Source organism: Scatophagus argus, chromosome 23 (genome assembly GCF_020382885.2).
Source record: "Scatophagus argus isolate fScaArg1 chromosome 23, fScaArg1.pri, whole genome shotgun sequence".
NCBI lineage: Eukaryota > Metazoa > Chordata > Actinopteri > Scatophagidae > Scatophagus > Scatophagus argus.
Genome location: NC_058515.1, coordinates 1910746 through 1938595, shown reverse-complemented (window position 1 = coordinate 1938595; position 27850 = coordinate 1910746). Strand labels below are relative to the sequence as shown.

General features: G+C 41.5%; 3 protein-coding genes across 3 annotated transcripts; 2 read left to right on the top strand and 1 right to left on the bottom strand.

Annotated features, from left to right (window-relative positions):
* The first annotated feature begins 386 nt into the window (after nucleotides 1-386).
* sox19b (SRY-box transcription factor 19b) lies at nucleotides 387-5775 on the top strand. Its single transcript, XM_046381471.1, has 3 exons — nucleotides 387-599; nucleotides 753-1474; nucleotides 3832-5775. The coding sequence occupies exons 2-3, from the start codon at nucleotides 825-827 to the stop codon at nucleotides 4091-4093; spliced, it is 912 nt and encodes a 303-aa protein (XP_046237427.1). The 5' UTR covers nucleotides 387-599; nucleotides 753-824; the 3' UTR covers nucleotides 4094-5775.
* A 6105-nt stretch (nucleotides 5776-11880) lies between these two features.
* On the bottom strand, nucleotides 11881-20124 carry mpdu1b (mannose-P-dolichol utilization defect 1b). The gene is made up of 7 exons (XM_046381180.1): nucleotides 19920-20124; nucleotides 18817-18882; nucleotides 17501-17633; nucleotides 17276-17361; nucleotides 15138-15256; nucleotides 14519-14629; nucleotides 11881-12501 (listed from the first exon to the last, which is right to left on the bottom strand). The coding sequence occupies exons 1-7, from the start codon at nucleotides 20044-20046 to the stop codon at nucleotides 12379-12381; spliced, it is 765 nt and encodes a 254-aa protein (XP_046237136.1). The 5' UTR covers nucleotides 20047-20124; the 3' UTR covers nucleotides 11881-12378.
* A 2905-nt stretch (nucleotides 20125-23029) lies between these two features.
* Nucleotides 23030-25207, top strand: mblac1 (metallo-beta-lactamase domain containing 1). Its single transcript, XM_046381655.1, has 2 exons — nucleotides 23030-23495; nucleotides 24665-25207. Exons 1-2 carry the CDS (start codon nucleotides 23070-23072, stop codon nucleotides 24926-24928), a joined length of 690 nt encoding a protein of 229 aa, XP_046237611.1. The 5' UTR covers nucleotides 23030-23069; the 3' UTR covers nucleotides 24929-25207.
* Nucleotides 25208-27850: the final 2643 nt, after the last annotated feature.

Below are 27850 nucleotides of genomic sequence, written 5' to 3'. Positions count from 1 at the left end.
TACGCTTATAATGGTTTATGCTTTGAGAATTAACCTAAAACAAATCTTTGCATTGCACCACTTTAAGGGCATTTAAAAATAAAAGTATTGAAATGAAATAGAAAATACGTCCCTTTGTGTGGAAGAGCCTATGAGACGTGGGGAGAAATAGATGTGTGTGTGTGTGTGTGTGTGTGTGTGTGTGTGTGTGTGTGTGTGTGTGTGGGTGGGGGGAGGGGTGGGGGTTGTTTTGTTCTTATTTTTTTAAAACACTCCTTTTTCCTAAGAAATTTGGTCAAACTCCTTGTAGGAAATTTCAACAATTTGAGTTCGTGCGAACTTTTCTTTTTTCTTTTTTTCCCCCCTTTTTTTCTACCTGGAACGCATATCTCCACCTCCATCATCAACAAGTGTCTCAGGCACCGTCGAAGCCTTTTCAGTTGCAAATCACCCGCACCAGACTGAAGCCTTTCGCTCTCCTTATTGGCCCACAACCCGACCGGCTGCACAAGTACAGAGGAACTTCAGGGGCGAACGGACACATGAATCCAGCGTGTGAGCTACAAGTCTGACAACAAGTGGTCTTCGGTCTGCTTCACGGCACCGAGTACAGATAGCTGGTGGTTTTTGATTGAGAATCTTGAGTTTTCTTAGGATTAAAATAATGACCGCCACAATAGGGTTTACAATTTAAGAAAAACACGGTGGACAAAAATGGTTTGTGTTGCTTGTCTGTCGTGAATAATTTAGTTCATTTGGATCACCCGGCACAGGTGGACGGTGACAAAAAGGCTCCTGTGTGCTTCAGCGTTTACTCTTCTTAACTTCACCACACCTGTACCAACATGTACAGCATGATGGACCACGAGCTGAAGCCGAACGGTCAGCCCCCTTCTCATCAGACCTCCCAGGAAATGTCACCGGTCATGACCGGGAACCTGGGCAGTAATGCCAACTCTCACCCGAGCTCCAAAACGTCATGTGCACCTGGAGGTGACCCCATGGATAAAGTCAAGCGGCCCATGAACGCATTCATGGTGTGGTCCAGGGGACAGAGGCGCAAGATGGCTCAAGAAAACCCCAAAATGCACAACTCCGAGATCAGCAAGCGGCTGGGAGCTGAATGGAAACTACTGACCGACGCCGAGAAACGACCGTTCATCGACGAGGCCAAGCGGCTCAGGGCAGTCCACATGAAAGAGTACCCCGACTACAAATACAAGCCACGCCGCAAGACAAAGCCCCTGCTTAAAAAGGATACTCAAGTGGGCAAGTACCCGCTGTCCGCAGGGAACCTATTGGCGGCGGCGCAAGGCCAAAGCGGTAGTCCGAGAATGGAGAGCTACGGCTGGGGCCCTTCAGGGGGATACGCCGGCATGCAGAGCGAGGCGCTCGGCTACACGCAACAGCTACACCGCTATGATCTGTCAGCTCTCCAGTACCCACCTGCGATGACGGCAGCACAGACGTACATGAACGGAGCCAGCTCTTACAGGTGAGTCGAGTCTCTTTAGCCAGTATCCCCCCTCGTCAGTGTTACAATGTTAGTGTAAGCGTTTCACCTGGAGAAGAAAGAGCAGTAAAAATAGAAGAAGTGAATAATGTACGTCCTAATTTAAAATCAAGTATATACATGACGGTAAGTGTTTATTTCATCAAACCAGGTCAACCTGCACCGGACACATTGTGGCTGTAGTTTTTGTTGTTTGTTTCTCTCCTTTTTGCGTGTTTTTGTTTTGTTTGTTTGTTTTTTAACAGATTTGCTCAGTTTTAACAAAACGTAATGTGTCTTTATCTTTAAATACAGTCACTACTTTCCACTAACCGAACTTGTTAAAACCGGTTTACGGCAGCCTGCCTTGTTTGCGCTTAACGCCACTCACGCAAATTCACACAATAAGTTTTCCAGTTTTTTATTTCAAGTTTATGACTTGGTGGTTTAAAATAAACCTCTGAAACTACAGGATATTCTTATTCAACAGAGTTGTGGAAAACTGACTTGTTAGAATGCAATTAAAATGAGACTTAAACTCATGTTTAACTCAGGAACTCTGCATACAATGAAACAACAGGCTTGAGCCGGTTGTCTACTTGTTATGCATATGATGCTCCGCTTTCGGCAGGGACCTGCCTGGAATGTTGATCAGTATGACTTGGTGACAGGCAGGACTGCTCTGTGTGTGGTCCTCTTCCCACAATCCCCCGTTACTGCTAAGCCATTGTCCCCTGTTACACTTCTGGGTCTTTGCACTCTGCCATGCATGGGTCTTTTATGTGTGTTTGCAGCATCAGCAAGCTAAATGTTATTTAAAAAAAAACAAAAAAACAAAACAGTCATCGATCATCTCTTTCAATCATTGCTTTAAGTTTCTAAAAAAATAAAAATAAATAATTGTGTTTGTGTAAATTGTACTTTCCTCACTGCTGATGGTTTCAGTATTTCACATTTCAACATCATATTTTCATGTTTGATGGAAAATGTATATAGGTTCAGTTATTGTTAGCAGCGCTGGAAAACATATTTGCTGATCTCTAGTGGTGATTTCAAGCTATGCCTGATTTATTTTTTTTATACGTGGTTCATGGTTTTAAAGAGCCGCACAAAATGTCAGCTGCTGGTAGATGTCTTTACTATATTATGTGCATTTTATTCGTTATTATTTCACCTTATTCATTCAAGTTTTTATTGAGCCCCAATTTTGATTCCAGTATGGTTTAAAAAAATATCATTATTCATTTTAGAGTTGTTTCATTAAAATGAATCAGTTCAATATTTTGTTAAGTCTATACACAAAAGTCATATGCAATAAAAAAAAATGTACGATTTGTAATGTACTTTTACAGTAATGGAAAATATTAAAATTGGAAGAAACATTTCTGGGCAAGAATCATCCCATTAAATTGCGATCAGAAGTAAGTCCAGCAAGAACAACATAAGTGCATATCAAAGTGCACTTACTGAACCGAGATCGGTACTGCACGGCAGCTGTGATTTATGTTACACTGAGGCGGTGGCGACACCTTGTGGTAGATAAGCTGCATAGCAACATGAAACACAGGCAGTTCCTGTCAGAGCCTCACTGCCTTTAAGTGTGTAAATACTGACTCGCTTGGGCTTGGAGACCGGTAGTCTCGTATAACGGGACCTATCTCCACACATCGTTTTAGCATTGTGCCAGTGCCGTGTTGCTCACAATTCATTGGCTCACCACATCTGTTACAATTTTTAGGTCTTTTTTCATAACTCAGTATTGTTATCATTAATAGCCATGTGAATGAGGAAGATGGTTTTCTGCAGTGGTTAGCACTGTGTCGCCTCATAGCAAGAGGGTTCCAGGTTCGAATCCCGGTCTGGGCCCTTCTGTGTGGAGTTTGCATGTTCTCCCTGTGCCTGTGTGGGTTTTCTCCTGGTACTGCGGCTTCCTCCCACAATACCAAAAACATGCAGGTTAATTGGCTACTCTATACAGAGTGTGTGCTTGTCTGTCTTTGTGTGTTGGCCCTGCGACTGACTGGCGACCAGTCCAGGGTGAACCCCGCCTCTCACCTGTCAGCTGGGATAGGCTCCAGCTGACTACAGTGATAGGTAATTGTGCATTTCATTTGGTGCCAATCGCTGTAACTTTCAGGAGAGAGTCAGAGTGAGGAAGGAGTTGGAATGTGACTAAACATTATATGAATAAAACTCATCTGAAACTGTTTCTGCATATGTTAGATGTTCATCAGCAGTGGTGTTTTTTTTTTGTTTGTTTTCATTGACTTGACTGAGGGACTCTGAGTTGCAGTAAGTACATACTGTGGGTTTAAACTCTCAGATGGCATGTAACCCATATTGTCTTCTCCACTCCACAGCCCCATGTCATACAGCAGCAGTCCCCAGCAGCCGAGCCCAGTCACCATGCCCATGGTGAAAGCAGAACCAGTGTCCCACTCGCCTCCAACAGGGACGCCAAACCACCACCGGGGACCTTTGCAGGGTGACCTCAGGGACATGATCAGCATGTACATTCCTGGACCAGGAGGGGATGCGGGTGATCCAACAACAGCACAGAGGGGCTACACCAGTGTCCAGCAGCACTACCTCACTGGAACCGTTCCACTCACTCATATCTAAAACTGGAGTTGCAATCATGGAGGGTGAACTGAGAGGGAGGGCCAGAAATGCACAAAAAGTACAGCTGGCTGGACAAAAGATGAGTCAGTTCTGGTGGACTTTAGACCTTTTTGTCTCAAGCATTCAGTATTCTAACAGTTCCAGATGTGCCTGCAATTACAGATAGACACACAAGTGACAGTTTCTTTTATAGAAGTATAAATCGGTTTCTACCTCTTGGGTGCCACATCAGTTTAGCTGATTGCCTTACACACACACACACACACACACACACACACACACACACACACACACCACCAAATGTAGAAAGATGAGATTCCCCGCTGCCCACGACCCTCCTGCAGACGCCTCTCCATGAAGGATGTTAAGACAGGGACAATATCTGAATATTGTGTACATATTAGGAAATGTGACATTGTGTTTTTATATTTTTTTAGAGCCTATCCATAATAAGTCAAAAGACTCTAGACCCTAAACACTTGTGACACTGGCAGTCATGATAGCTCCACCATACCTATTCAGGGACAGGGGGCCGGTCCAGTCAGCAGGTTTAGTCTTCCCTTGTTTGACCACAGCACAGACCTGTGTTGCTGGTCAGTTGTTGCAGTCCTGGCGCGTCAGTGGAGCTGGAGAACAGCTGGATGCCAGTGGTGGGAAACCAGGAAGGAAATGTACAACCTTAATGACTGAGTTGTTTTTTTAAAATGAACTCATTTGTGCCTTGGCTTTGGTTTAGTACTCTTGTATTTTTTTTTATATATTTTATTTTTAATTGATAAGATCCTGTTGGACGACCTAGAAAACACCCTTTGGACAATCAGCACTGCACCCACGGAGGAAAACAACAGAATGATGATTCAGTGATCTGTGTTGTGGAACCAAACTGGTTCTACGTTCCGTAGGTCACACCAGACTACTGTATCACTGGAGTTTTGAGTCTGAGAAGAGGTGTGACACTGTCTATATGAGTTTTATTAGCTATAATTAGTTTTAGATTTGACCTTTTTAATGTAAATTTTTTTTGTTGTTGTTCTGGCATCATGTGAGCTGCATCGTGTTCATTGTCACCCTGGTTTTCGGGCGACAGCATACTGCTTTTAGACTTTTCATCGAGTAAATTGAATTTGATATTAAATTCCAAATTTTAAGTTAAGTTGTTTTATTCTGAACAGCAGATTAAAGTTTTGTCCACAACAAGCCACTAAACCTTTTGAGATAACTGTATCTGTTCATAAAGTGGTGTGTTTTTTTTTTGGAAATTTGTTTAGCCTGCTGTCTGGTAATAATGCTGCTATGGATCTAAAGGGAACTTTTATTTTCAAGCTATAAAACTGTGAATATTGAATGTGGTAGATTATACATACAGTTCTTAATTTTGAAGCATTCCATTACTAAACATGCACTGGAAAACAGATATCTGACTGAAAAAGGGGAGATCACTTCTATTAAAGTAACGCATGAATGTTTACATTGCTTCCCAAGTATTTTAAAATGAACGTTTTATACTGGCTTGTGTCTCCATTTTTAGAATGAATTCTCTTGTATGTAAATGCTAACATGTACTAGAGTTACTGTTTGTAGAATTCATGTAAATAATGTATAAATGTGTAGACTCTTATAGCTTATAGTAAGAGTCTTGATTCCTATTTGATATTAAAACAAAAAAAAAATCTGTTATGGCATTTATGACAATATTAATAAAATAGTACAGTTTCTTTGTTTCATAATTGATGTCATGATTAATGCTGTCTGTATGCTTTTAGCACCAAATTATTAAATGATATATGATGGAAGTCATAGATAAGGAGTTTTTCAGACAATGGCAAATTTTCCACTACTTTATTAGGTCCACTTACTGTGTGTAAGCTGTAAGCAGCGCTTAGCAGTTGCAGACTAGTAATATGCTGCTTTGGAAGGCCATAACATTGTTTTATCCCTTTAAAAAACATAGTTTTACACAATTGCTATATGTCATTTTTAGCATTTTGTGAGGGGTTTTTTTCCTCCCTACTTTCCAGGCAATAAATGCGTTAATTTTCCACATGATATGAAAATCAACTATCAAACTAAACAGTCATTGTGTAAAGATAAAATCCACAACAGTTTTAACCAACAATGGATTTATGGATTTTCATATCTATCATAAATGAATGGAAATCAATGACTCAACACACAACACAACTGGCCTACATGGAAGCTAAATCATTTGCTTCAATACAGATTGTATCCATTGTTTTCTGATAGTACTGCTCATAGTTATGTTGTTTTGCTTATTATTAAATCTTTCCTTTCTTTGATGACACGTTTGATACAGTTCAACTCATTTACCCTCCTCACGTGAAATAGAAAAGGCGTTTGTTTCTCCCCAGTTGTTTCAACCATGTTCTCATCTATCCAAACATAGAAATAAGAATGACGTGCCAGCAATGAAAACTGACTTTTTATTTCCTTCATGTTCACAGCATCTTCACAGACGGAGTTATGAGCTCAGAATAGAGTGAACATTAGCACCTAGGATGATTTAAAGCTCGATTATTTACTTTCTAATCTTTACCTTCTTTAAAATTCACTTTCCCTGTTTCCCCTCTTCATTTTCATTCCCACTCCTCCTCCCCCCAGGTCTCTCAACAGAAAAAAGTGGGTGGACGGCCCGTTTGTAATTGGCCGTGTCGGAGGCGCATTGTCCGAGGCTTTTCAGGCTGCAGGTGCATATAGAAAAGCCAGAATCTCCACGCCTCCCTCGGGCGTCTTTGTTCCCTCTCCCTGCTTCCACCACTCCCCCACTGAGCAGAAAATTAGGACTGCTTTTTGGGGCTTAGTCTTCAGCTTAACCCTTTCACCGACCGCCGTCTTTCTCATGGAAATGGGACAGGACCTTGCACCGGCTAATAGCTCACTGAGGGGAGGGGATGGAGATAGGGGTGGGTGGGGTGGTGGTGGTGGTGGGGGAGGGAGTGGCGAGTGTGGGATGTGGGTTAAGACCAACAGGACCAACAAGAGGAACAGATTCAGGGGTGTCTGAATGTGATTCAGTCTCATAAGTGGTGGTACATTAATGTAATGTGGCCTGTTTAATTCTCTCTATATTTATAATATTAATTACACTTAATCATAGTACTTTTGCCACTATATATTTTTTTTCAATTCAGTTTATTTATATAGCGCCAATTCACAGCAAAAGTTATCTCATGACACTTTCAGACCACACTTGTCCAGACCAAACTCTTTAATTAAATTTTGTAATACCGAGAACCCAACATTCCCCCATGAGCAAGTACTTGGCGACCGTGATGAGGAAAAACTGCCTTTTCCTCATCTACTGAAGGACTCCAGGAAACCTCTCAGGAACATTTCTGAGCTCAAGAATCCCTAGAACCCCTTAATAACTTTTAAAACTCTCACAAAGACCGATGAACTATATGAACATAATGTAGTGCTCTTCAAAAAGTTCTTTGTGCAGTGCTTACATATAAATATACATACCAAATCAAACAATTGGATTTTTTAAAAAAAAGAAAAGCTGTATCAAGAAGACATAAGTGCAACCTTCTTTAACCTCTTGGTGAACGGTGTATTTAAACACAGGTTGAATTTGGCAAAGTACCACAGGAACATTTCTTGCTGTGTAACTATGAGAAGTTAGCGCACGTATGTGGCTTGTTCTGGCTGCGGTCCATGGCTGGGTAGAGATGTGTAAGGAAAGGAATGGGTGGAGGGAGTGTCAATGGAAGGATTTTCTGGTCCAGTACATCCCATCTCTTAGCAACAAGCACTGAGGCTTCAACAAGTGGTTGCCATGGATCTGCCAAGAGTGACTTAAAAGGCTCTACCAAAAAAAAAAAAAAAAAAAAAGCTGTGGTCAGTCTCTGTGTGTGTGTGTGTGTGTGAGAGATGTGTGGGAATCAGGTGGTGGTTTGGGAACACACTTTTGGTGACGCGCAACATAACGTTCACGTATTTGCACTGGTTTGGGATTTCAATCCCAGCTCCTCTTCCTGCAAAGTTAATTTATGCTCGCTCACCAGCAGGTCCTCGCTCTCATTCATTGGCTGCTGTTGTCTCTTTCTTCAATGAACATTCCAAGTTAAAGGGGAAGAACAAAAAAAAACAAAAAAAAAACACAAGAATGAGTCGAGCAAAATTGCCCCAGGAAACGACCACTTCAACTTTTTTTTTTTTTTGCAATTCCCATCTGCAAACTTCTTCTGTCTGTCCTGTTCTTATGTGTACATTCAGTAGAGTATGTGCATGTGAATGTGTGTGTATAGGAAGGTGTTTGCTCTGATGCAGGTAAGAGTCGCGTCTGAGCTTCTACAGGCGAGAGGCAGGGTACAACCTGGACTGGTCGTCAGTCAATCGCAGGGCTGACACACAAAGACAAACAACCACAAACACACACTCACACCTAGGGGCAATGTAGAGTAGCCAATTAACCTAATGTGCATGTTTTTGGGATTGTGGGAGGAAGCCGGAGAACCCGGAGAAAACCCACGCAGGCACAGGGAGAACATGCAGACTGGGATTCAAACCTGGAACCCTCTTGCTGTGGGGTGACAGTGCTAACCACTGCACCACCGTGCCGCCCTGCAATCTTATCAAGTTTTTAGCCAACGCAGAAAGCAAGGACAGCATCAAATGGCATTAAATAACTGCAGAATAGAGTTCCTAGAGATACTGTGCATAATCACAGTATCCTCTCTGTGCAGTCAGGGAGTCAGTCACCTCACCTGCATCTTCACCACCTGACACATAAAATCACTTGCCTGTACAAACACTTTCATAAATCAGATTATTTTTAAGTACCCGTCATTTTCAGCTTTTGTGCGTGTAAATATAATCACGCACGCTCTTGTACATAAGACCGCATAACTTTCATTTGCAGATGGATTGTACTTGTATTTTTGCTGAGGTAAAGGATCTGAATACTGCATGTTGAGACGATCTATAGTTTGGATGGTAGATTTACTGCTTTATTACAGAGAAGTATCTAAGGAATGTCTTCACATAACATAGGCAGGACATCCATGACATGACAATAACTTCATGAGCTTCTTTGATATGATAAAATTCTAATTATTAGCGACAGAATTCACCACCTCTTGCCTTCAACTGGTACTGATTTACCTTCAAAGATGGGAACCTTAAGTATTAATTAACATTAATTAACAGTTGTAAAACCTCATTTTACCCCCCAACCAACTTCAACTTCTTCATCTAAACCGTTAACCTGTCACTGAGACCCTTCCTAACCACAATAACATGCATTAAAATCTGCTCCTGGGTAGGCAGGGACAATGTGGCATACCCGAGTTCAGTCAACATCAGCCTTGCTTAAGGAGTGCCTCGGCTGTGAAATGCACAGTAAATGCACAATAAAGTACTGTAAACTACATCACAGTGTTAAACTGTGTATTAAATTGAAAATTGGAGTAATCTCAGTCTTACTGTGAAAGACAGCAATAAAGTATCTTCTGTAGAAAATCACAGCAATAGAGTCACTACCATAGACAAGCACAGTAATAAAGTCAGTACTCAAGAAAATTACAGTAACAGAGTCACTACTTTAAAAAAGTATGACATTTTACAAAACATTACAACATTTCTCACAATGGGGTGGCACGGTGCTGCAGTGGTTAGCAGTTTGCATGTTCTCCCTGTGCCTGTGTGGGTTTTCTCCGGGTTCTCCGGCTTCCTCCCACAGTCCCCCACACGATCCCAAAAACATGCACATTAGGTTAATTGGCTACTCTACATTGCCCCCTAGGTGTGAGTGTGAGAGTGTGCGGTTGTCTGTCTTTGTGTGTCAGCCCTGCGATTGACTGACGTCACCCCCCCCCCGACAGATAAGCGGTATAAAAAATGAATGAATGAATGAATATCTCAAAATTAAAGTAATTAAAAGTAATTAAAACCAAACTTAGTAGTAGTCCCTCTATGTATAGAAGAACTCAGAGTAAAAAACAGTTTGTTCTTCCAGAGGTGTACCGACTACTCAATTTTTTGGCACCTACGCAAAACACTGAAACGAAGACTGTTTAATAACTGGATATCTTACACATAGTCAATAATTTAAACTGTTGTCTTGTATTACTTTCCTCACATTTGCACAGATGTTAATGCATGTCCTCATGCCCCATTTAACCACAAGTTTGTTTGCAAAGCCTCAATATTAAAACAATCCAATATTAGTACAGTCCTGTGTGTACAACTATGATATATTGCATGTAGATTATAATGTGAATATATTTATTCTCTCTATTATTTTGGACTACAAAATGTCACCATGAGCCACCCAACATGTATTCTGTTAACAGAATAAATGTTCAAAATCATTTGCATAAAATCAAAATATCTCTCCAATTCAACAAAAAAGAGAAGTATGTATTAAAGGAAATATTGTTGCATCGCCTTCTAAACCAATCAGCTCTCGGATCAGGCAACAAGTGTTTCGCATTAAACTCTGGGTCTTGTAGTTGGTGGAGAGCAAGTGTTTGTATTCCTCTCTTTCACTAATCCCGTATGTGCACACAGACTCTTGACTATATAAATTCGAATTTATAGAAGAATTTAATTAAGAATTTCCCTTCGGGGATAAATAAAGGAATTCTGATTCTGATTATAACACAAAACAACATCACACAAAAATAGTTTTTACAGTTTAATACTCAAAAGATGAACAAACTCAATTTAGACTCTCAAACTTCTGGGAAATACGTTTTTAGCTTCAACAACCGGGGATCAGACCACCAAGATCCCCGCCTTTGTCTGCTGCTCAGTCCTCACTGCACCAGACCCCTTTGACTCCTCCTGCAGGTCCTGCTTCAGGCTGGGCCTGGCCACTAGGCGCTCGCCGACGGGCCCCTTCCCCAGGCCTGGCTCCAGGACGAGGCCCCGGTAACCCTCCATGGTACACATATCCTTGTTTTTAATCTTCATAGTGGTCTTTGTGAACCCCTCCTCCAGGACCAATTTGCCTTGAGTCTACCAGGGGTAAACAGCTCCCTACAACATAGCTCCTAGGCTCATGAGGGCGCTCAAACCCCTCTGCCACGATAAGGTGGCAGTTCATGGAGGGATGACTGAAAGAACACAATTGCAAATAACAGCGGCCAAAATGACTTTCCTCTGCTGGGCGGCAGATAAGGTGAGGGGCTCAGAGCTGAGCTGCTGCTCCTCTGCATCGAGAGGAGCCAGTCAAGTTGGTTCAGGAATCTGGTTATTATGTCTCTCTGGAGAGTTGTTTTTGGGCTAGTTTCCTTGTCTCTGATGGATCAGCTGTTACAGCCCAATTTAGAGGCTTGAGATTTATCATCTGGTTGTGTTCCTTGACTTTTGTCTTCATCAAAGGAAAAAGCTAGCTATATCTATGAAGATATAGAGGCTGCAATTAGTTTTTTCTTTTGATTATGATTCCACTTCTAATTAAAGCACCCATGCCGTTTATATATACACAATATGGACAAAAGCATTGGGACACATAACCATTACATCAATAGGGACATTAATTGCTTCCACTCTTCTGGGAAGGGTTTCCACAAGACTTCGGAGTGTTTCAGTGGGAATTTTTGCCCATTCTGATCTGATGTTGCTAATCTGATGTTGCTAATCATGCTGAAGCATTAAGATTTCCCTTCACTGGAAATAAAGGGCTTAACCCAACCCCTGATAAACAGCCCCATCCCAATACTTTTGTTTATGTGTATCTATAGCACATATAAACAATACTCCCCTTTTCTGCTATTAGGTAAGACACACAAGACAACCAACCCACCCCACCACCCCAAAACTGTAAAAATTTAACTCTTTATTGTAACTGCAATGATGTCACCCAATAATGTCAACAAACAGAGACCACAGAACAAAACTTACATAAGTCATAGAAGACAGATCATTTTTTATATGCATCCAAGGTCAAACTGTTTCAAAACAATTTAAAAAAATAATCACGATAATTCCTGAACATTTCAACATACTAGTACAAACACAGCCTAACTGCATTAAGAGGAATGAAACAACATTGCACTGCACAGTAGGACCTGGTCTGGACCTAGCACCCCTGCTCAGAATTAAACACCACCAACAAAACCAGCCAACACTCAGAGCTGGTGATCCGAGAGGGAAGATTTGCTTGGCACATTACATTCACATCCTTTCGTGTTTTGTTCACCAGATTAAATGTCACACACTTTTCAGTACCTCTGTGCATGCATGTTCATTTTGGTCTTTCAAGTTTCGAAGTCAGTTTGTCGATACACTTCTCTACAAAGTGTTGCTCTGTGATTTGCCTACTCTTTCTTCTTCTTGCCTTCTGGGGAGTTGTTCCAGTAGTAAAGAACCTGCAGAGTGATGATGCCGTTACAAATGGAGGATATGACGTAGGTAAGGGCCATCAGCGAGTCTCCAGTTTCCTGTAAGAAAACAATATACTTGTGTGACATGTGAACAGAAGCTGATAAAGTTGATCAGTTTAGATAGAAAGGGATATTAGAAACCTTGAACTATATATGGGTAATGTGCGTCTTCCTCAAGCTCGGTTCCTCTACCAGAGGTATGGGAGTTTTATGGTTCTGTGCAGTATCTTAGCTATTCCTAGGACTGCACTCTTCTGGACAGAGACCACTGATGTTGTACCTGAAATCTGCTTGATGTCATCCATGTAGAGGGGGTGGCTGATGGTTGCCCCATTTCAGAACCGGTTTCAGAACCACTCTTTGTGATGATCCGGCTGAGGTGGTTCAGGCCTATGCAGAACAGCAATGGGGATATAGTGCATCACCTTGGTATATGCCGCACTTGGTGGTCAGTGGAGTTGACCTCTAGAGTCGTCTTCTACAGTCCCATTGTGTTCTTCATGAAGGCTCTTGGCGTCCTCATGATGCTGTACATTTCCTGGCATTTCAGTAACCATGTGTGTGGCATTGAGTCGTAGGCTTTCTTGTAGTCAATCCAGACAGTGCACTGGTTGGTCTGCCTGGTCTTGCAGTTCCGAGTGGCTGCTCTCTTGACCAGAAGCTAGCTGGTGCTTGGCTCCCCTGGTATTGCTACCAATTTCCCATTTGAGCCTCACTCATGAATGGAGCCCGTTTGGGTTTGTTAAAAACCAGACGCGCTGCCGCATTCTGGATCATTTGTAAAAGACTGACTGCACATGCCGGGAGGCCTGTCAGAAGGGCATTGCAGTAGTCAAGGCGGGAGAAGCTGAATGGCATATTGAGATAGGTTAGGTCGGATTTTTCTTACATTGTAGAGCGCATAGTGACAGGACCGTGGTACAGGTCCAATGTGGTCAGAGAAGGACAACTGGTCACCAATCATGACACCCACGCTTTTTTTTGCCACCTTAGTAGGGACAAGAGAGGTGGAGGCAATTGTTAAGTTGATAATGTTCCGGATAGAGTGTAGCCATAATAACCAGGAGTTCAGTCTTGCTATGATGCCGATGCCTGACAGGAGCTTCCATGTTGTGCAGAGGCAGGTTACTGGCCAATAGTTGGACGGGACTGCACCCTTCTCAGGATCCTTCCTGATGAGGACTGTTTTTCTTTGGGTTAGCCACTCTGGGCCGGTTCCATCCATCAGCAACTGGTTTACTTATGCTGCTAGGCATTCATGAGTGCAGTTAGCTTCTTTAGCCAGTAGGTGTGGATCATGTCAGGGCCTGGCACTGTCCAGCTCTTACCTCATACCTGGCACTCTTTGTTGGATGTCTGCCATTGTGATGGTTACTGGGTCTTGTTCTGGGAGATTGCTGTAGTCTGCTCTTAGATCCACAAGCCTCTGAACATTGATGTTATGTGATGCCTCCCTCTCCCATATGTTCCTCCAGAACTGTTCAGTCTCAGCCCTGGGTGGATCTATTGTCATGTTATTACCATGCCATTGGAGTACACTTTGGATGATTTGGTGGAGAACATCTTGTTTATTCTCCGAGCTGCTTATCCTCTTGTGTATCTCTTAAGCAGGCAGACAGAGTTGTAAGTCTTTGTTTGGCAGTCTCCAGTGCTTCAGGTGTAGACTTCATTGGTAGTCCGTTCTTCATCACACCTCTTTGTAGTTCTGAAAGCCGACTCTTCGTCCTGGCTCCCCTCTGCCATAGCATTGTTGTTGTATCTCATTGATCTCTAGTTGTGATAGCAGTTGTCGTTTGTGAACGTTGTGAATGCTTATGTGTGTGTTTATAAATACAACACTGGTCCTACGGGATGCCTGCTCATCAGGAGCGATAACCCTTCACGTAGGCACACACCAATGAAGAGCCACTGAAAGCAGGTTTAATGTCTTGCCCGAGGATACTTTGACATGACAAGACTACAGGCGCCAGGGATTGAACCACTGACCTGCTGAATGGCAGACTACATGCACTACCTCCTGAACCCCAAATGAATGAAAAAAGGAAGACTAACAATGAACATTACACACACTTACCTGTAGTGAGGTGAAGATGCGGGCAAGGGATCCAGCAAACAGGAGGAATACAGAGATTGCAGACAGCTGCCCAGTGTGCCCATTGCTGAAGTTACAGGCTGCCTGGACCAGCTGAGACAAGCACACACTCAGTCAGTCTCTCCTGTGTAGTTTGTGTGTGTTTTATGTGGATTAGTTACTTTTCTTGTTGTCAGAAAAGTTGTTTTCTTTCTTTCCTTGGATATATTTCTTTACATGTTAGTCAATCTTTGTTGTCTGTTTCCATGATTACAGCACAATCACACCAATCAGGATTATCATAAAGAGTGATGAAAACACACAAAGATCATAAGTTACAGACAGCATCTTTTTGATATTATTTCTACGAATATGATTAGATGATGATTAGATCACCGTCACCGGGAAGATTGAGTTCTGCTGATTACAGCAGTGTGTAATGGTGTATGGGGTTTCTTAATTGACTCAAAGAAGGCACACAGCCCTGACAATCAGACCAGAAAACGTTTAACTGCTCATTGTTGAACAACATAAAAAAAATATATGTTCAGACTTTACCACCGAAGATATGAAAATGCAAGCATTATTATATACACACTAGACTTGTGTTGTCTTTGCTTACCCTGCCGATGATAATAGCTGGCATGTTAGAGGCCTGCATGTAGGTAACCACTGACATGGGAGTGACTGGAGAAAGCAGGAGGATCAGCAGGCCAAAGTACACAACCACAAAAAAGAGACCTGGGACAGGAGAAAGAAACACAGGTGGTGATTTGTGGACCAAAGTCAGACTAACAACTGACTTCCTGTAGATGAGAATGAGAACCATTCGTTCGATTTATGTCAGTCTTGGCAAGTGTGTTGCTGGGGAACCAAGGATGTGCAGTGTGGGCTTTGGTGCAGTTTGGACACATGAAATCAGAAAAGTAATTTAACATGACGTGCACTAAAAGGAGATAAGTAGACAGAGAAAATAAAGTTACAGTAGATGGTGGTTAGCATGCCAAGCTTACTGGGCTGCAGCAAAATACATTTTTAGCCATCTAAAATGATAAAGTTGTTGGGGTAACATAACATGGGTCACAGCACATATCATCTGATGTTGTTATTCGACTGTTTCGTATTTTATGTTTACTTTATCAACCATGTACAGTGCATCCGGAAAGTATTCACACCACTTCGCTTTTTCCACATTTTGTTATGTTACAGTCTCATTCCAAAATGGATTAAATTAAATTTCTCCCTCAAAATTCTACACAAAATACCTCATAATGACAAAGTGAAACAAGTTTGCTTGAATTTTTTGCAAATTTATTAAAAATGAAAAACAAAAAATGTAACATGTACACAAGTATTCACACCTTTTGCTATGATGCTCAAAATTGAGCTCAGGTGCCTCCTGTTTCCACTGATCATCCTTCAGAGGTTTCTACAGCTTGAGTTGAGTCCACCTGTGGTAAATTCAGTTGACTGTGCATGATTTGGAAAGGCACACACCTGTCTATATAAGCCCTCACAGTTGACAGTGCATGTCAGAGCACAAACCAAGCCATGAAGTCAAATGGATCTTCTGCAGACCTCTGAGACAGGATTGTGTCGAGGCACAGATCTGGGGAAGGGTACAGAAAGATTTCTGCCACTCCTCAGTAAAGTGCATATGAAAACCTGCCTGGAGTTTGCCAAAAGGCACCTGAAGGACTCTCAGACCACGAGAAACAAAATTCGCTGGTCTCATGAAACAAAGATTAAACTCTTTGGCATGAATGACAAGCGTCATGTCTGTCATTAGGTATTTTGTTAGGTAATTGGGCTTATACCGGGACCGGGGAAACTAATTTCGTTCCACCTCATGTTTCTACATGTGTGAAATGACAATAAAGCTCCTTGAATCCTTGAACCTGCCCAAAAATAAGTGTGCCAAGCTTACAGGATCACACTCAGAAAGACTTGAGGCTGTAACTGCTGCCAAAGGGGCTTCAACAAAGTACTGATCACAGGGTGTGAACATTTATGTACATATAGATGTTATATTCTTGTTTTTTTATTTTAATAAATTTGCAAAAAGATTCAAGCAAACTTGTTTCACTTTGGCATTACATTATATACATTTGCCAGTGAGTATCTTGCATATTACTCCAGAGATAAAATAACCTACGTGCCACAGCAAATTGTTTTGGATTTGAGAGTCCATATTTTTACAGACATCCAATATCATTATTATTATTTCTACTACTACTACTACTTCATTATACCAAGAGTTTCTCAGTTCTTGAGAAAGCTGCAAGCACTAATACAAGAGGTCAAGCAATCAGCCTGTTCTGAACAGGCACGTTTTGAAAGGGCACCGCAGGGGTTTTTCATAATGCAGGTAACTGTTGCATTACTTACCTATGACACAGCTCACAAATAAGAAGTATCGAATAGTTAAAACTCTAACCGACAGTGTTTTCTGTTTCTTGCAGCCCACTCTTTACCGCAGATCCTGTCTTTTCAAGTGTTACCAAAGATGCTCCCCTTGCCATGGATCCCGGGATATACTAGACAAGAAAATCTGGATCCTTTTTTTTAATGTTTCTGGATCCTGATATTGTTTTCAGTGTAAGGAAAAATGGCTCATGTTATAACCCTGCATAATGGAGGTGACAAGAGCAGCCTTAACAACCAAAGACCAAAATCCAAACTGCCTTGATGACTCACTCTGAAGGTTAAATAAAAGTTTAATGAACAGATAATTAATTCTGAGTGTGCATGCAGTCTTACCTCTGTTGGTTCTTCCTCCATAATGTTGAATGAGGAAGCCAATGGTGACAGTCTGTATCATGAGGAACAGAGCCTCACCCCAGGCACTGAAATAACATTAAACACATTACTCAACTTGTTGCTCAAAACAGGAGATAGTAGAGAACTTCACCGACATGCAGTGCAGTTATGAAGGTACGCTGAAGGTACGTTTTGACTTCAGAGCCAATTTGAATACAGACCAACCTGAAAGGAAACTTGTTGGCAATACTGTAGGCCATTGTTCCCGTGATGGCCAGGAGCTCCAGCATCACAGAGTTCAAACTCAGCCCCTCAGCACTCTTTGCTCCCATCAGCTTCAAAATCTGAGGTAGCTTTACTATGAACATAGAGGCAGAAGAGTCAAAGTAAGCAGCGCATCAATATAAAAGCATTCTCATAATTTCTGTAATAAAGAACAACGCGCAAGGGCTAAATTGGACAAATTTCATAGTAGGGAGCTGGCAGGGTAAAGTCTTTTTAATGTCCAGGCTAACAGAGACAGAGGCCTACAGCTTCTGTGTATAAATAAGTTCAGGGCAGCAGTGCATCAGCTGCACCTCGTGAAAGTAAATAACAATATAATAATCGCTTGGATTATCAGGTAATATTATGACATCCTATCTCTAAATACAAACCACAACAAGTGTTTCATACAGTTAAAAACTGTGTGTGTGTGTGTGTTTGTGAGTATTATGTATTTATCAAATACATTAAAAGCATACATTGCAAGAAAATTATTTACGAAGTTTTTATTTCGTTTTATTTCTCTTTATGAAGTTTGCTAGATAAGATTTTAAGATACTGAGGTGCATATCATGTATCGTAACATAGCCTAAAGATATTGTTCCTGTACTTTAATTTCATCTGTGAAAACACCATCTCACAGAGGTAAGTGGAGTCAAAGCAGTCTTTGACCTTTACAGCACAGGAGGAGAGAATGGCTGAATGGCCGACACTACTGCCTCAGCGTCAGTAGGAATGAACACGTTTCTAACCCTAACCGTTGCTCAAGGGCATATTGTGCCAAGGTGCCAAGGTGCCAAGGAGGTAAGGATGTAAGTCAGCACCAGTCCAGCAACCGTTCAAACTCCTAACTGTTTTCTTTATTCGGGGCTGATCCCGATCAATCCTAATCAATGACCAATATTTGCAATGATATACACTTACAGTAAATACAGTAAGAACAATTTACTTAAGTATAGTGTTTAAGTATTCTTAAGTATGTACTTGACTTGAGTATTCCCTGTTCTGCCGTTGGTAAATACTGTACTTTTTATTCCATTACATTTGTTTGAAAATTTTAGTTACTAGTTATTTTGCTAGCTACTGTAGAAAATATATACTATTTATACATTACTATTATTATAAACAGTCATCCCTAAATTAATTTGTTTTAATGAAAAACCTGATACCGATAATCAAAAAAAGCTTAATAGCGGATCTGATATTCAGCAAGGCTCATCATCATTATAAACCTAATAAGTGACTAAAATGAAGACAGATGATGTGAGGTCGTTTACCCATCACTGATCCCAGGATGATGCCAATCCCGAGGCCTTTGCTCAGTACAATCTTCAGACATGGTACTGGAACAACACATAAAAGAAAATAAAAAAAGAAACTTTGATTAGCTTGCTGTCTCAGTTCACATCATTTGTATACACTGTTTACACAAATCACATCAGTCATCTGTCAAAGAACCTAAAGCGGGATCAGAAAATTCAATTCATTCAATTTTTTTTAAGCAAATTGTAAATAATGTTATGTTTAATGTCCTCCTATTTCTGTTTCCAACTTCACATAACCGCATGATACAGTGTATGTGCACATGCTGACTGGACAAATTAAATTATGTGGCTCTTCCTTGGGTGATGTATTATAAACAATACAATGGTGGAGAAGCATCCTGTATTAAAACAAACAAACAACCCTTTAATGCAATATTATGTGTTATGGTGCAAAAAGGAATTCACAGGCTATTTCATGTCTGCCTGTAGTCTACAGGGCATTTCAAACTTAAGAAAAAGAGTTGGTTTAGACTGTGGGTCGTGATTGTGATGAAAAAGGCTGTGAAATAAGGTTTTTGGTCAGATTGTCCACCCCAAGGTGCTGTTTCATTTGACAGATGGATGTGGTACCCCTCCTGATCACAGATTTCACTCCACCCTGGTTTGTGACAGATCAACACCCCACGCACTACGCACCATGGAAGATTTCAGTTCAGATTGCTGGGTGTATTTTACGTATGGAAATGGGAAAGTGGCTTCTATTAAAGCCACTATTTTCCCTGTTCTACTAAACAGTGAACATAATCAAACGGTTCAGAATAAAGATTATTAGCAAAAAGTTGGAAGAGAAAGATTGCTTAATTAGTTCAAATAAGGTGATTGTGTTTGTCTGAAGGCGTCCAGCCTATCACTAAGCAAACAGATCAACATATGATAACACCCTACAGCCCAAACTATCGCTTCTTTTTAGACGTAAAGGGGAGTTTACATTAAACACAGCTAGCTTTAGTTTTGCGTCAGCAGAACGTTACATTACGTTACGTTACGTGGTTAGAGTAACATTCATCTTCCAACTATACTGAGCTACCGATATTCAACTAAAACGAGAGGCTTACCGTCCAAAAAGTTGAAATTGAGAAAGAATTCGTCGTAACATGATTCGGGCATAAAATATGTCAATAAAAGCCCTTTAATGGGATCCATGACAGATGACCCTTTATCTAATACCGTGTCGTCCGCCATCGTACAGATTAATGTTAGCTGTCAAAGAAACTAACATAGGAAGAACCCCACTCTCTTCTCTCTTACACTTCCGGTTATATGACGGTCGCTCGCGAGAATGAATGGGGGCTTATGGAGCTGTAGCCCAAAATGTAAACTTTATGGTGCAAAAAAATAAAAAAATAAATAAAAATAGATACAATTCTTGTAGCTTAAAATTTTGTGGCTTTTTGTGATGAAATACCTTTTTGTATTATTATTTGCGTCACACGCACTCGCCATCTTAGTTTCACGAATCAATCAAGTACAAGTTTGTATTTTGTTTTAACCAGGCTTACTTCCACTGCTCTCGTTAAGAAAATGCATAAGGACTAAAATACACAAAACCAAAACCGTATTATTGTGGTTATGTTCACGTGATGACAATTGAAGTTAGCCTACCGTAACGTAACGCTCCTAGTCGTAAATCTTTAACCGACCAATCAGTATTACAGGTGGCAAACAATTTTTAAGGGCATTACCGCCACCTTCTGGACTGGGGTGTAGAACGGAACTGGTGCTACATATCTGCCTGAAATTCTTCCTATAATTTCTGTCCTCTCTAAAAACCTGAAAACTGCTCTAAATCCAACATCACCTAAATTCCTTTGCATCAATTCTCATATATTTAGAGTCATCTGGTTCCCCTCAAGTGCTGTTTTGAGTATTTGTCTCTGTTGTTGGTACCTTTGGCATTTAAGAATTCATGTTCTACTGTTTCCTATACACCAGAGTTCAGTTACCTGTAGAATGCTTCTTCATGGTGAATAATGTACTATTTAGACCAGTATGACCAAATCATCCTTTTTACAGGCTATATATATGTATATATGTCTTCTTCCTTTCTACTACTATTGCTTTCCCTTATGTCTCCCTTTCCCTTACAGCCTCTCTGACGTGGAGAGCAATTGCAGCCATGAGTGTTTCTCTGACTGCAGCAAAGAAAGTAATAAAGGAAGAACCACAGCCCTTCTACAGACGGCCTGTCCACTCCCTATTAAAACTGACTGTACTGAACTTGGCTGCAATTTGCCCAATTCACTCACGAGTGATTCAGTTCCCCACATTCATTACACTAGGATTTTACATTCAATATTTCAATATTAGGGGATGTCTAATGGGTTTGCAGTGATTGGCAAAACACTAACGAGTGACAGTCACTGTCATGATATGATTGAAATATTAATTAACACAAAATATTTGTGTGCATATTTTCTTTAGTAATACTGAAATTATCTTGCCTTTTTATGAAACATGATTTTCTAAAATGTGGGCGCTGGCTCAAAGGACCCAAGTTTCCTGAGGTCAAACAAGACCTTGTGGTTAATGCTTGTGTTGTTGAGGATGCATCCAATGCATGCATCCAAACAGGCTTCTCAGCTTTTTTTTCAGATTGGAAAAAACAGAAAACTTCACTTGCTTGGCTTTTGAAATTTAAAGATCTACTTCAAGAGCTAAGAAAACAAAGTAAATCAACACACAAGCATTCATGCAATAAGAACAAAAGTCAGCAGAACCGCAAAGCAAAGGTTCAACCATTGACCCGGGATGATTTACACAATGCAGAATTGGCCATTAATCGCTTCTGTCAACAGCAAAGATTTCTCTCCTGGAGAAAGGAGCATCACCTGTGTAGAACAACAGTGACATCTACAGGTTGGATCCTGTACTCCAAGATGGGCTGTTGAGAGTAGGAGGCCGCTTGAGGAAGGGATCCATGCATGAGGCAATAAAACGGATCAATAAAAAGGATCAACCCATATCTAAACTTATTTTACAACACATTCACAAGTCAGTGGGTGCAGAAAAATCATTGCTGATTGTGCTATCTGCCGTCGTCTTCAAGGGAGGGTTGGAGAACAAAAAATGTCTGACCTTCCAGCTGAAAGAATCTTGCCAGACTTACTGAAATCAAGAGAGGTCGCAACCTGGTCAAAAGATAAGGAGTGGTCTTCACATACATGACTAGTCAAGCAGTACATCTTGAAGTAGCTCACTCACTTCCTACAGATTCATGCATAAATGCCATTTGACGGTTCATGTGTCGATGTGGACAAGTCAGCCTCAGGTCAGACTGTGGTACAAATTTTGTTGGAGATGAGAGAGAGCTGAGCGAAGCTTTCAGAGACCTGGATCACAGAGGAAGAGAAGAAGAGGAACAGAATGGACATTTAACTCCCCTGCCGGATCTCATCATGGTGGAGTATGGGTGCGGATCATTCGCCTCATAAGGAAGGTGTTGTGCTCCATCCTCACACAGCAAGCCATAGATGATGAGAATTTTCATATTGTTCTCTGTGAGGTTGAAGCCGTTCTCAATAGTCGCCCAACCACTAACCTATCTGGCCAGGCCTTTGCGTCCAACATCAGTGCCTGACCTCACAAATGCTCTACTACATCAATGGGCAAAAATTTCCACAGAAACCCTCCAAAATTGTGTGGAAAGCCTTCCCAGAAGAGTAGAAGCGGTTATATCTGCAAATCTGCCTATGCATTCAGAATACAATGTCATTAAAGTTCCTGTCAGGGTAATGGTCAGGTTGGCCAATACTTCTTGTCCAAATAGTATAGTTTGTTATGTGTGATGGCTGATTTGCATTGTTTTGCAAGTGTGTCACAGAAAGGCCAAAAGGAGAAGTAAAATAACTAAGTAAATTGAATAACTAAGGGAATTGTAAATGCATTTGCAAATGTAACTTATTATAACATAATTAATTTGTATTTTATTCTATATTTATAGATTAATGAATTAATTTGAAAAAGTATTAATACCTATTTCTATTTTACAATTAGTCACACGTGACTAATCAAAGGGAAGAGATGTGACGTCAGGGTGTCCCTTCTCCAAAGTCTCAAGAGAGGGTGTTGTTGGAACTACCCCGACCCGCAACCTGACACGACCTGCAGGACCTGACACGACCTGCAGGAGGCAGCAGTGAACACCAGGGGAACTAGCCTGTTAGAACTGCAAAAGAAGAAGAACATCCCCACGTGAGCTTATTTACATGATGGACACAGGCGGTAAAGTGATTTTTGGTCAGTTTCGAACTGCCCCACTATCAGAGTCTCAGCTGGACTTCCACGGTCAGCCATACTCCGTGTCCGTCCTTAAAGTCGGATACTGTCTCCCTCAGACCGACGGGTCGTTTAAAGCCGATGGGACCATCACCCTCATAACGGGACCCAGGACTATTCTGGTGGACACCGGTGGACCGTGGGACCGAGACTTTCTCCTAATGACCCTTAAAGAGAGAGGTCTGGAACCGGGAGACATTGATTTTGTCGTGGGGACTCATGGACATTCCGACCACATAGGAAATCTGAGTCTTTTCCCAACGGCAGTGATAATTGTGGGATATGACATCAGCGAGGGGGACACATACCGTCCAAACAAGCTGGCAGAGGGACATCCTTACTCTATTGATGAGCATGTAAGTATCTGTAATGTTAGAATTGTCACATTCTGGTGGATTTGTGTTCCTGCTTTCATAACAGCAGACATTTCAAATGGTGTCTGTCTTCTTCAAGCTCTTCATACACGCAACAAAAGCACTTGATGTCATGTCTAAAAAGAGAATATTGTACCAAAAGAATCATCGCTCAGTTCAGGAAAATCATAACCTTCTTTTTCAACACACCACTTTATTGGTTTTGCTCTGCAGTTAATCATTGTTGATCAACTAAATCAAAAACACAAGGAAAGAAATTCTTTGGCCGGTTTGTTTCCATAATTATCATTTAAAATCAGGCCGCATGAAACCTAGAATATTGTCCCTGCTCTGGCACATTGGATGAGCAGTGATGAAGTGGATGGAGTGTTTAACTGTCACACTCCAAAGTAGATTGAAAGGCACTGAATGGTACAAGAGCACATTTTCAGTTCTCTTTATGGTGTTTTCACCCATTTATGAAAAATGACAGAAGTAGCTGTGTGAAGACTAAGAAATGCGTGCTTTAGAGTTCAAGACAGTAGAAAGGAGCCTGCAGAGGGACGTGTAAGACGGCAGCTCTGCCTCCTGGTCTGGTGGTCTGGAGGTCTGTTTCCTAATAGTGTCACCAATGGGGAGCATATAAGGTGAATAATATTGGTCAAAGCACAGAACCTTGGGGGACTCCGTAACTAACTTTTGTGTGTATGGAGGGTTCATCATTAACATGATCAAACTGAGTTTGATCCAATAAATAAGACTGAAAGCAGCTTAATGCAGTTCTTTTAGTGCCAATTAAGTGTTCCAATCTGTCTTATAAAATATAGTGGTCAGTAGTATGAAATGCAGCACTAAAGTCTAACAATACGAGCACAGAGACGAGACCTTTGCCTGATGCACGTAAAGCATCACCTTGACCAGTGCAATCTCTGTGCAGTGATAAGCTCTAAAACCGGACTGGAAATCCTCAAATAAACCATTATTATACAGAAAGTTGGGCTGGTTGATTAACGACCTCTTTCTACAGGATCTTCGATAGAAAGAGAAGGTTAGATATCGGACTATAGTTGCCCTAAACGTCTGGATCAAGAGTAGGCTTTTTAAGGAGAAGTTTGATTACAGCTACTTTAAAGGACTTACTAGAGAGATTTATCATATCCTGTCACCCACAGGTCTCTGTAGTTCCCAGTCCAGGCCACACAGGACAAGATGTCAGCGTCCAGGTGAAGGGAGCCTCAGCGGGCACAGTGCTCGTTGCAGGAGATTTATTTGAGTGCTGCTCAGATGAGGACAGCTGGCGGGATCTGAGTATGAACATTGCAGTACAGGAAGTCAGTCGACAGCAGGCGCTATGCGTAGCTGATGTCATCATACCTGGACATGGACTCCCATTTCGAGTCCTAAGGAACCGAACTGACCCTGGAGGTCTGGATTAAGTGAAGAACTTGACTTTATCGACTATATAACATACAGTATATCAGCTGACATAATAATCATACTACAGCTGGGTTAAGTGCCTTGCTCAAGGGCACTTAACCTCCAATTTGCTCCCCGGGCGCTTGATGCTGCCCACTGCTCCTGTGTGTTTCACTGCATGTAATTTGCCGGGTGTTGCATGTGTGTGTTCAACTAAGGATGGGTCAAATGCAGAAGACGAATTCAGTGTGTGTATGTAAAAATATATATACTGTCAATAAAGCTGATTCTTCTTCTTTTTCTACGTCGTTCACCATTTCTTTGGTCTTGTTGACATTCAGTCTCCGGTGATTCTGTTCAGACCACTCTACAAAGTTGCCCACCAGTGTCCTGTACTCGCTCTCCTCTCCCTCTCTTATACACCTGACAACAGCTGAGTCATCAGAAAACTTCTGCAGGTGACATGACTCAGAGTTGTAATGGGGGGAGGGCTGTGGCGTCATATGCATCCATGGCATTAGCATACAGGAGAGCTTTTTATTGTCCCTGGTGGGTCAGTCGACATACTGGTGAAAGTTATTTAGAGTTTTGCCCAGTGAAGCTTGATTAAAATCTCCTGTAATCACCATGAATGCATCCGAGTGCTGTAGCTTGGCCACGGTGGAGCTGACGACTTCACAGGCCTCCGCTGCATCAGCCGAAGGGTGGATGTAAAACAGCAATAACAAAGGTAGACGTGAACTCCCTCGGTAAATAATACGGGCGCATTCCCACAGCCAGCAGGTCAGTGTCCCGAGTACAGAGACGTTCTTTCACATTGACATGTCTGGGATTGCACCACCTCTCACTCACATAAAGTGGAAGCCCGCCACCCTTCTTCTTCCGACTTTTGGAACAGTCTCTGTCTCCCCGTACCAAACTAACCTGGGACCTCAAAGCTGTTGTCTGGGATGTGTGAGTGCAGCCATGTTTCACTGAAGCAATATATGACACACTCAGAGTATTCCCTCTGGGTCTTTACTAGCACTGCTCGTCCTTCTTATTCCCCAAATACTTCACGTTTCCCATTATAATCACCGGGACTGCTGGCTTATGTCTTCTCCTCTCCCTCCGTTTGGCTCCAGACCTGCAACCCCAGCGTCTCCTCTGTAACTCCTGCAGGACCCTGCAATCTGGAATGGCGCCATCTTAACAATACAGTAATTCCGTACATGTTCTTTCAAAGTTTGAATGTCTTCAGTATTAATGTACAATGTTGAAAATAATAAAAATAAAGAAAAACCACTGAAGGAGAAAGTGTGTCCAAATTTTTAACTGGTAGTGTATTTCCATCGATGTTGATTTTGGCACGCATTTTAGTTCACTGTAAGTCAAACTTTAAAGAAAGACTAAACACAGAAATAAGAAAAACAAAAATGCAAGAAAGAACGTTTAGAACATTTATGTTTTTCTATATACAAACTCGAATTGCACAATGTATCAGGCTTTGGTTGCTCCCGTTCCAGGTTTCCCTGCCTAGTGTTTCATCTGTGCAGGTGCGTCTGATCCAGTCATCAATTCCATGTCCTTCATTTGTATTTAAGGACTGTTAATTCAGATTGTTCGGTCACCTGGTGGCACAGCCTTGCAGACTGGTAACCTCTTGTGTATTTTTGTCTTTTTGCTTAACCCCTTGTTAACTCATGCTTCTTTGTTCCTCAGGCCCAGTTCCTGGCCACACCTGTTTGCTACTCCCTGCTCTGTGTGTCCTTGTTTTCCAGATTCTCTACTATCTTGGATTCACCATTCTACCTAGGTAGACAGGAGTCTACCTTGACCACAAACACTCATCTGCCCCACCACCCTCTGGGGATTCCTGATCTATTCAAATCTGCCAAGCTTTCTGGATTCAGAAAGATTTATCGTCAGCTGTGGAATCACTGTGAATCGTTGAAAATAAAGACTGTTACTTCTTTTTACACTGAGAGTAAAAAAAACTAATGATCTTTTTACAAAGGATTTTAGTCATTGGACATCTACATCTTATTGTCAGAGAAAAAACCCTTTTGCTGTGAAGCAACAGTGCTAACCACCACACCACTGTGCCACCCCCAACTACATGAATAAATTATGCATGTCAGGTATTTAGACAGTGCTTCACATGTGTGCAGATGTTATTTTAACAATCCTCACATCCTACTTAATGCTTCACTTTTTAAACCAATGCAATGTTAATCTAGACTACAATAAGCTATAACGATGATATATTGTCTGAAGTTTTTGATGTGAATACATTTCATCTCTCTGAATACATAATGTCATCTTCACCCACACAACATATATATATATATATATTTACAAAAAAACCCTTCAAAATCAGACAGATCTCCAAAATAACAAAAATGAGAAGTTTCCATAAAATGCCACAATGTTGAGTCAATGAATCAACACCTAAACAAATCAGCTTTTTGATCAGGTGGAGAGTGGCTAAACCACAAATATAATCCAACTGTGCAACAGATTTCATTTTATATGTTTTATCTTGCCGGGTGGCATGGTGGTGCAGTGGTTAGCACTGTCGCCTCATAGCAAGAGGGTTCCAGGTTCGAATTCCGGTCTGGGCCCTTCTATGTGGAGTTTGCATGTTCTCCCTGTGCCTGCGTGGGTTTTCTCCGGGTTCTCCGGCTTCCTCCCACAATACCAAAAACATGCACATTAGGTTAATTGGCTACTCTAAATTGCCCCTAGGTGTGAGTGTGAGAGTGTGTGGTTGTTTGTCTTTGTGTGTTGGCCCTGCGATTGACTGGCGACCAGTCCAGGATGAACCCCGCCTCTCGCCCGTAGTCAGTTGGGATAGGCTAACGGATAAGCGGTATAGAAGATGGATGGATGTTTTGTGTTAGTTCAGCAGATTTTTTTCTGACACTTACATTAAACAACCAGCTGAGGGCACTCTTACCTTT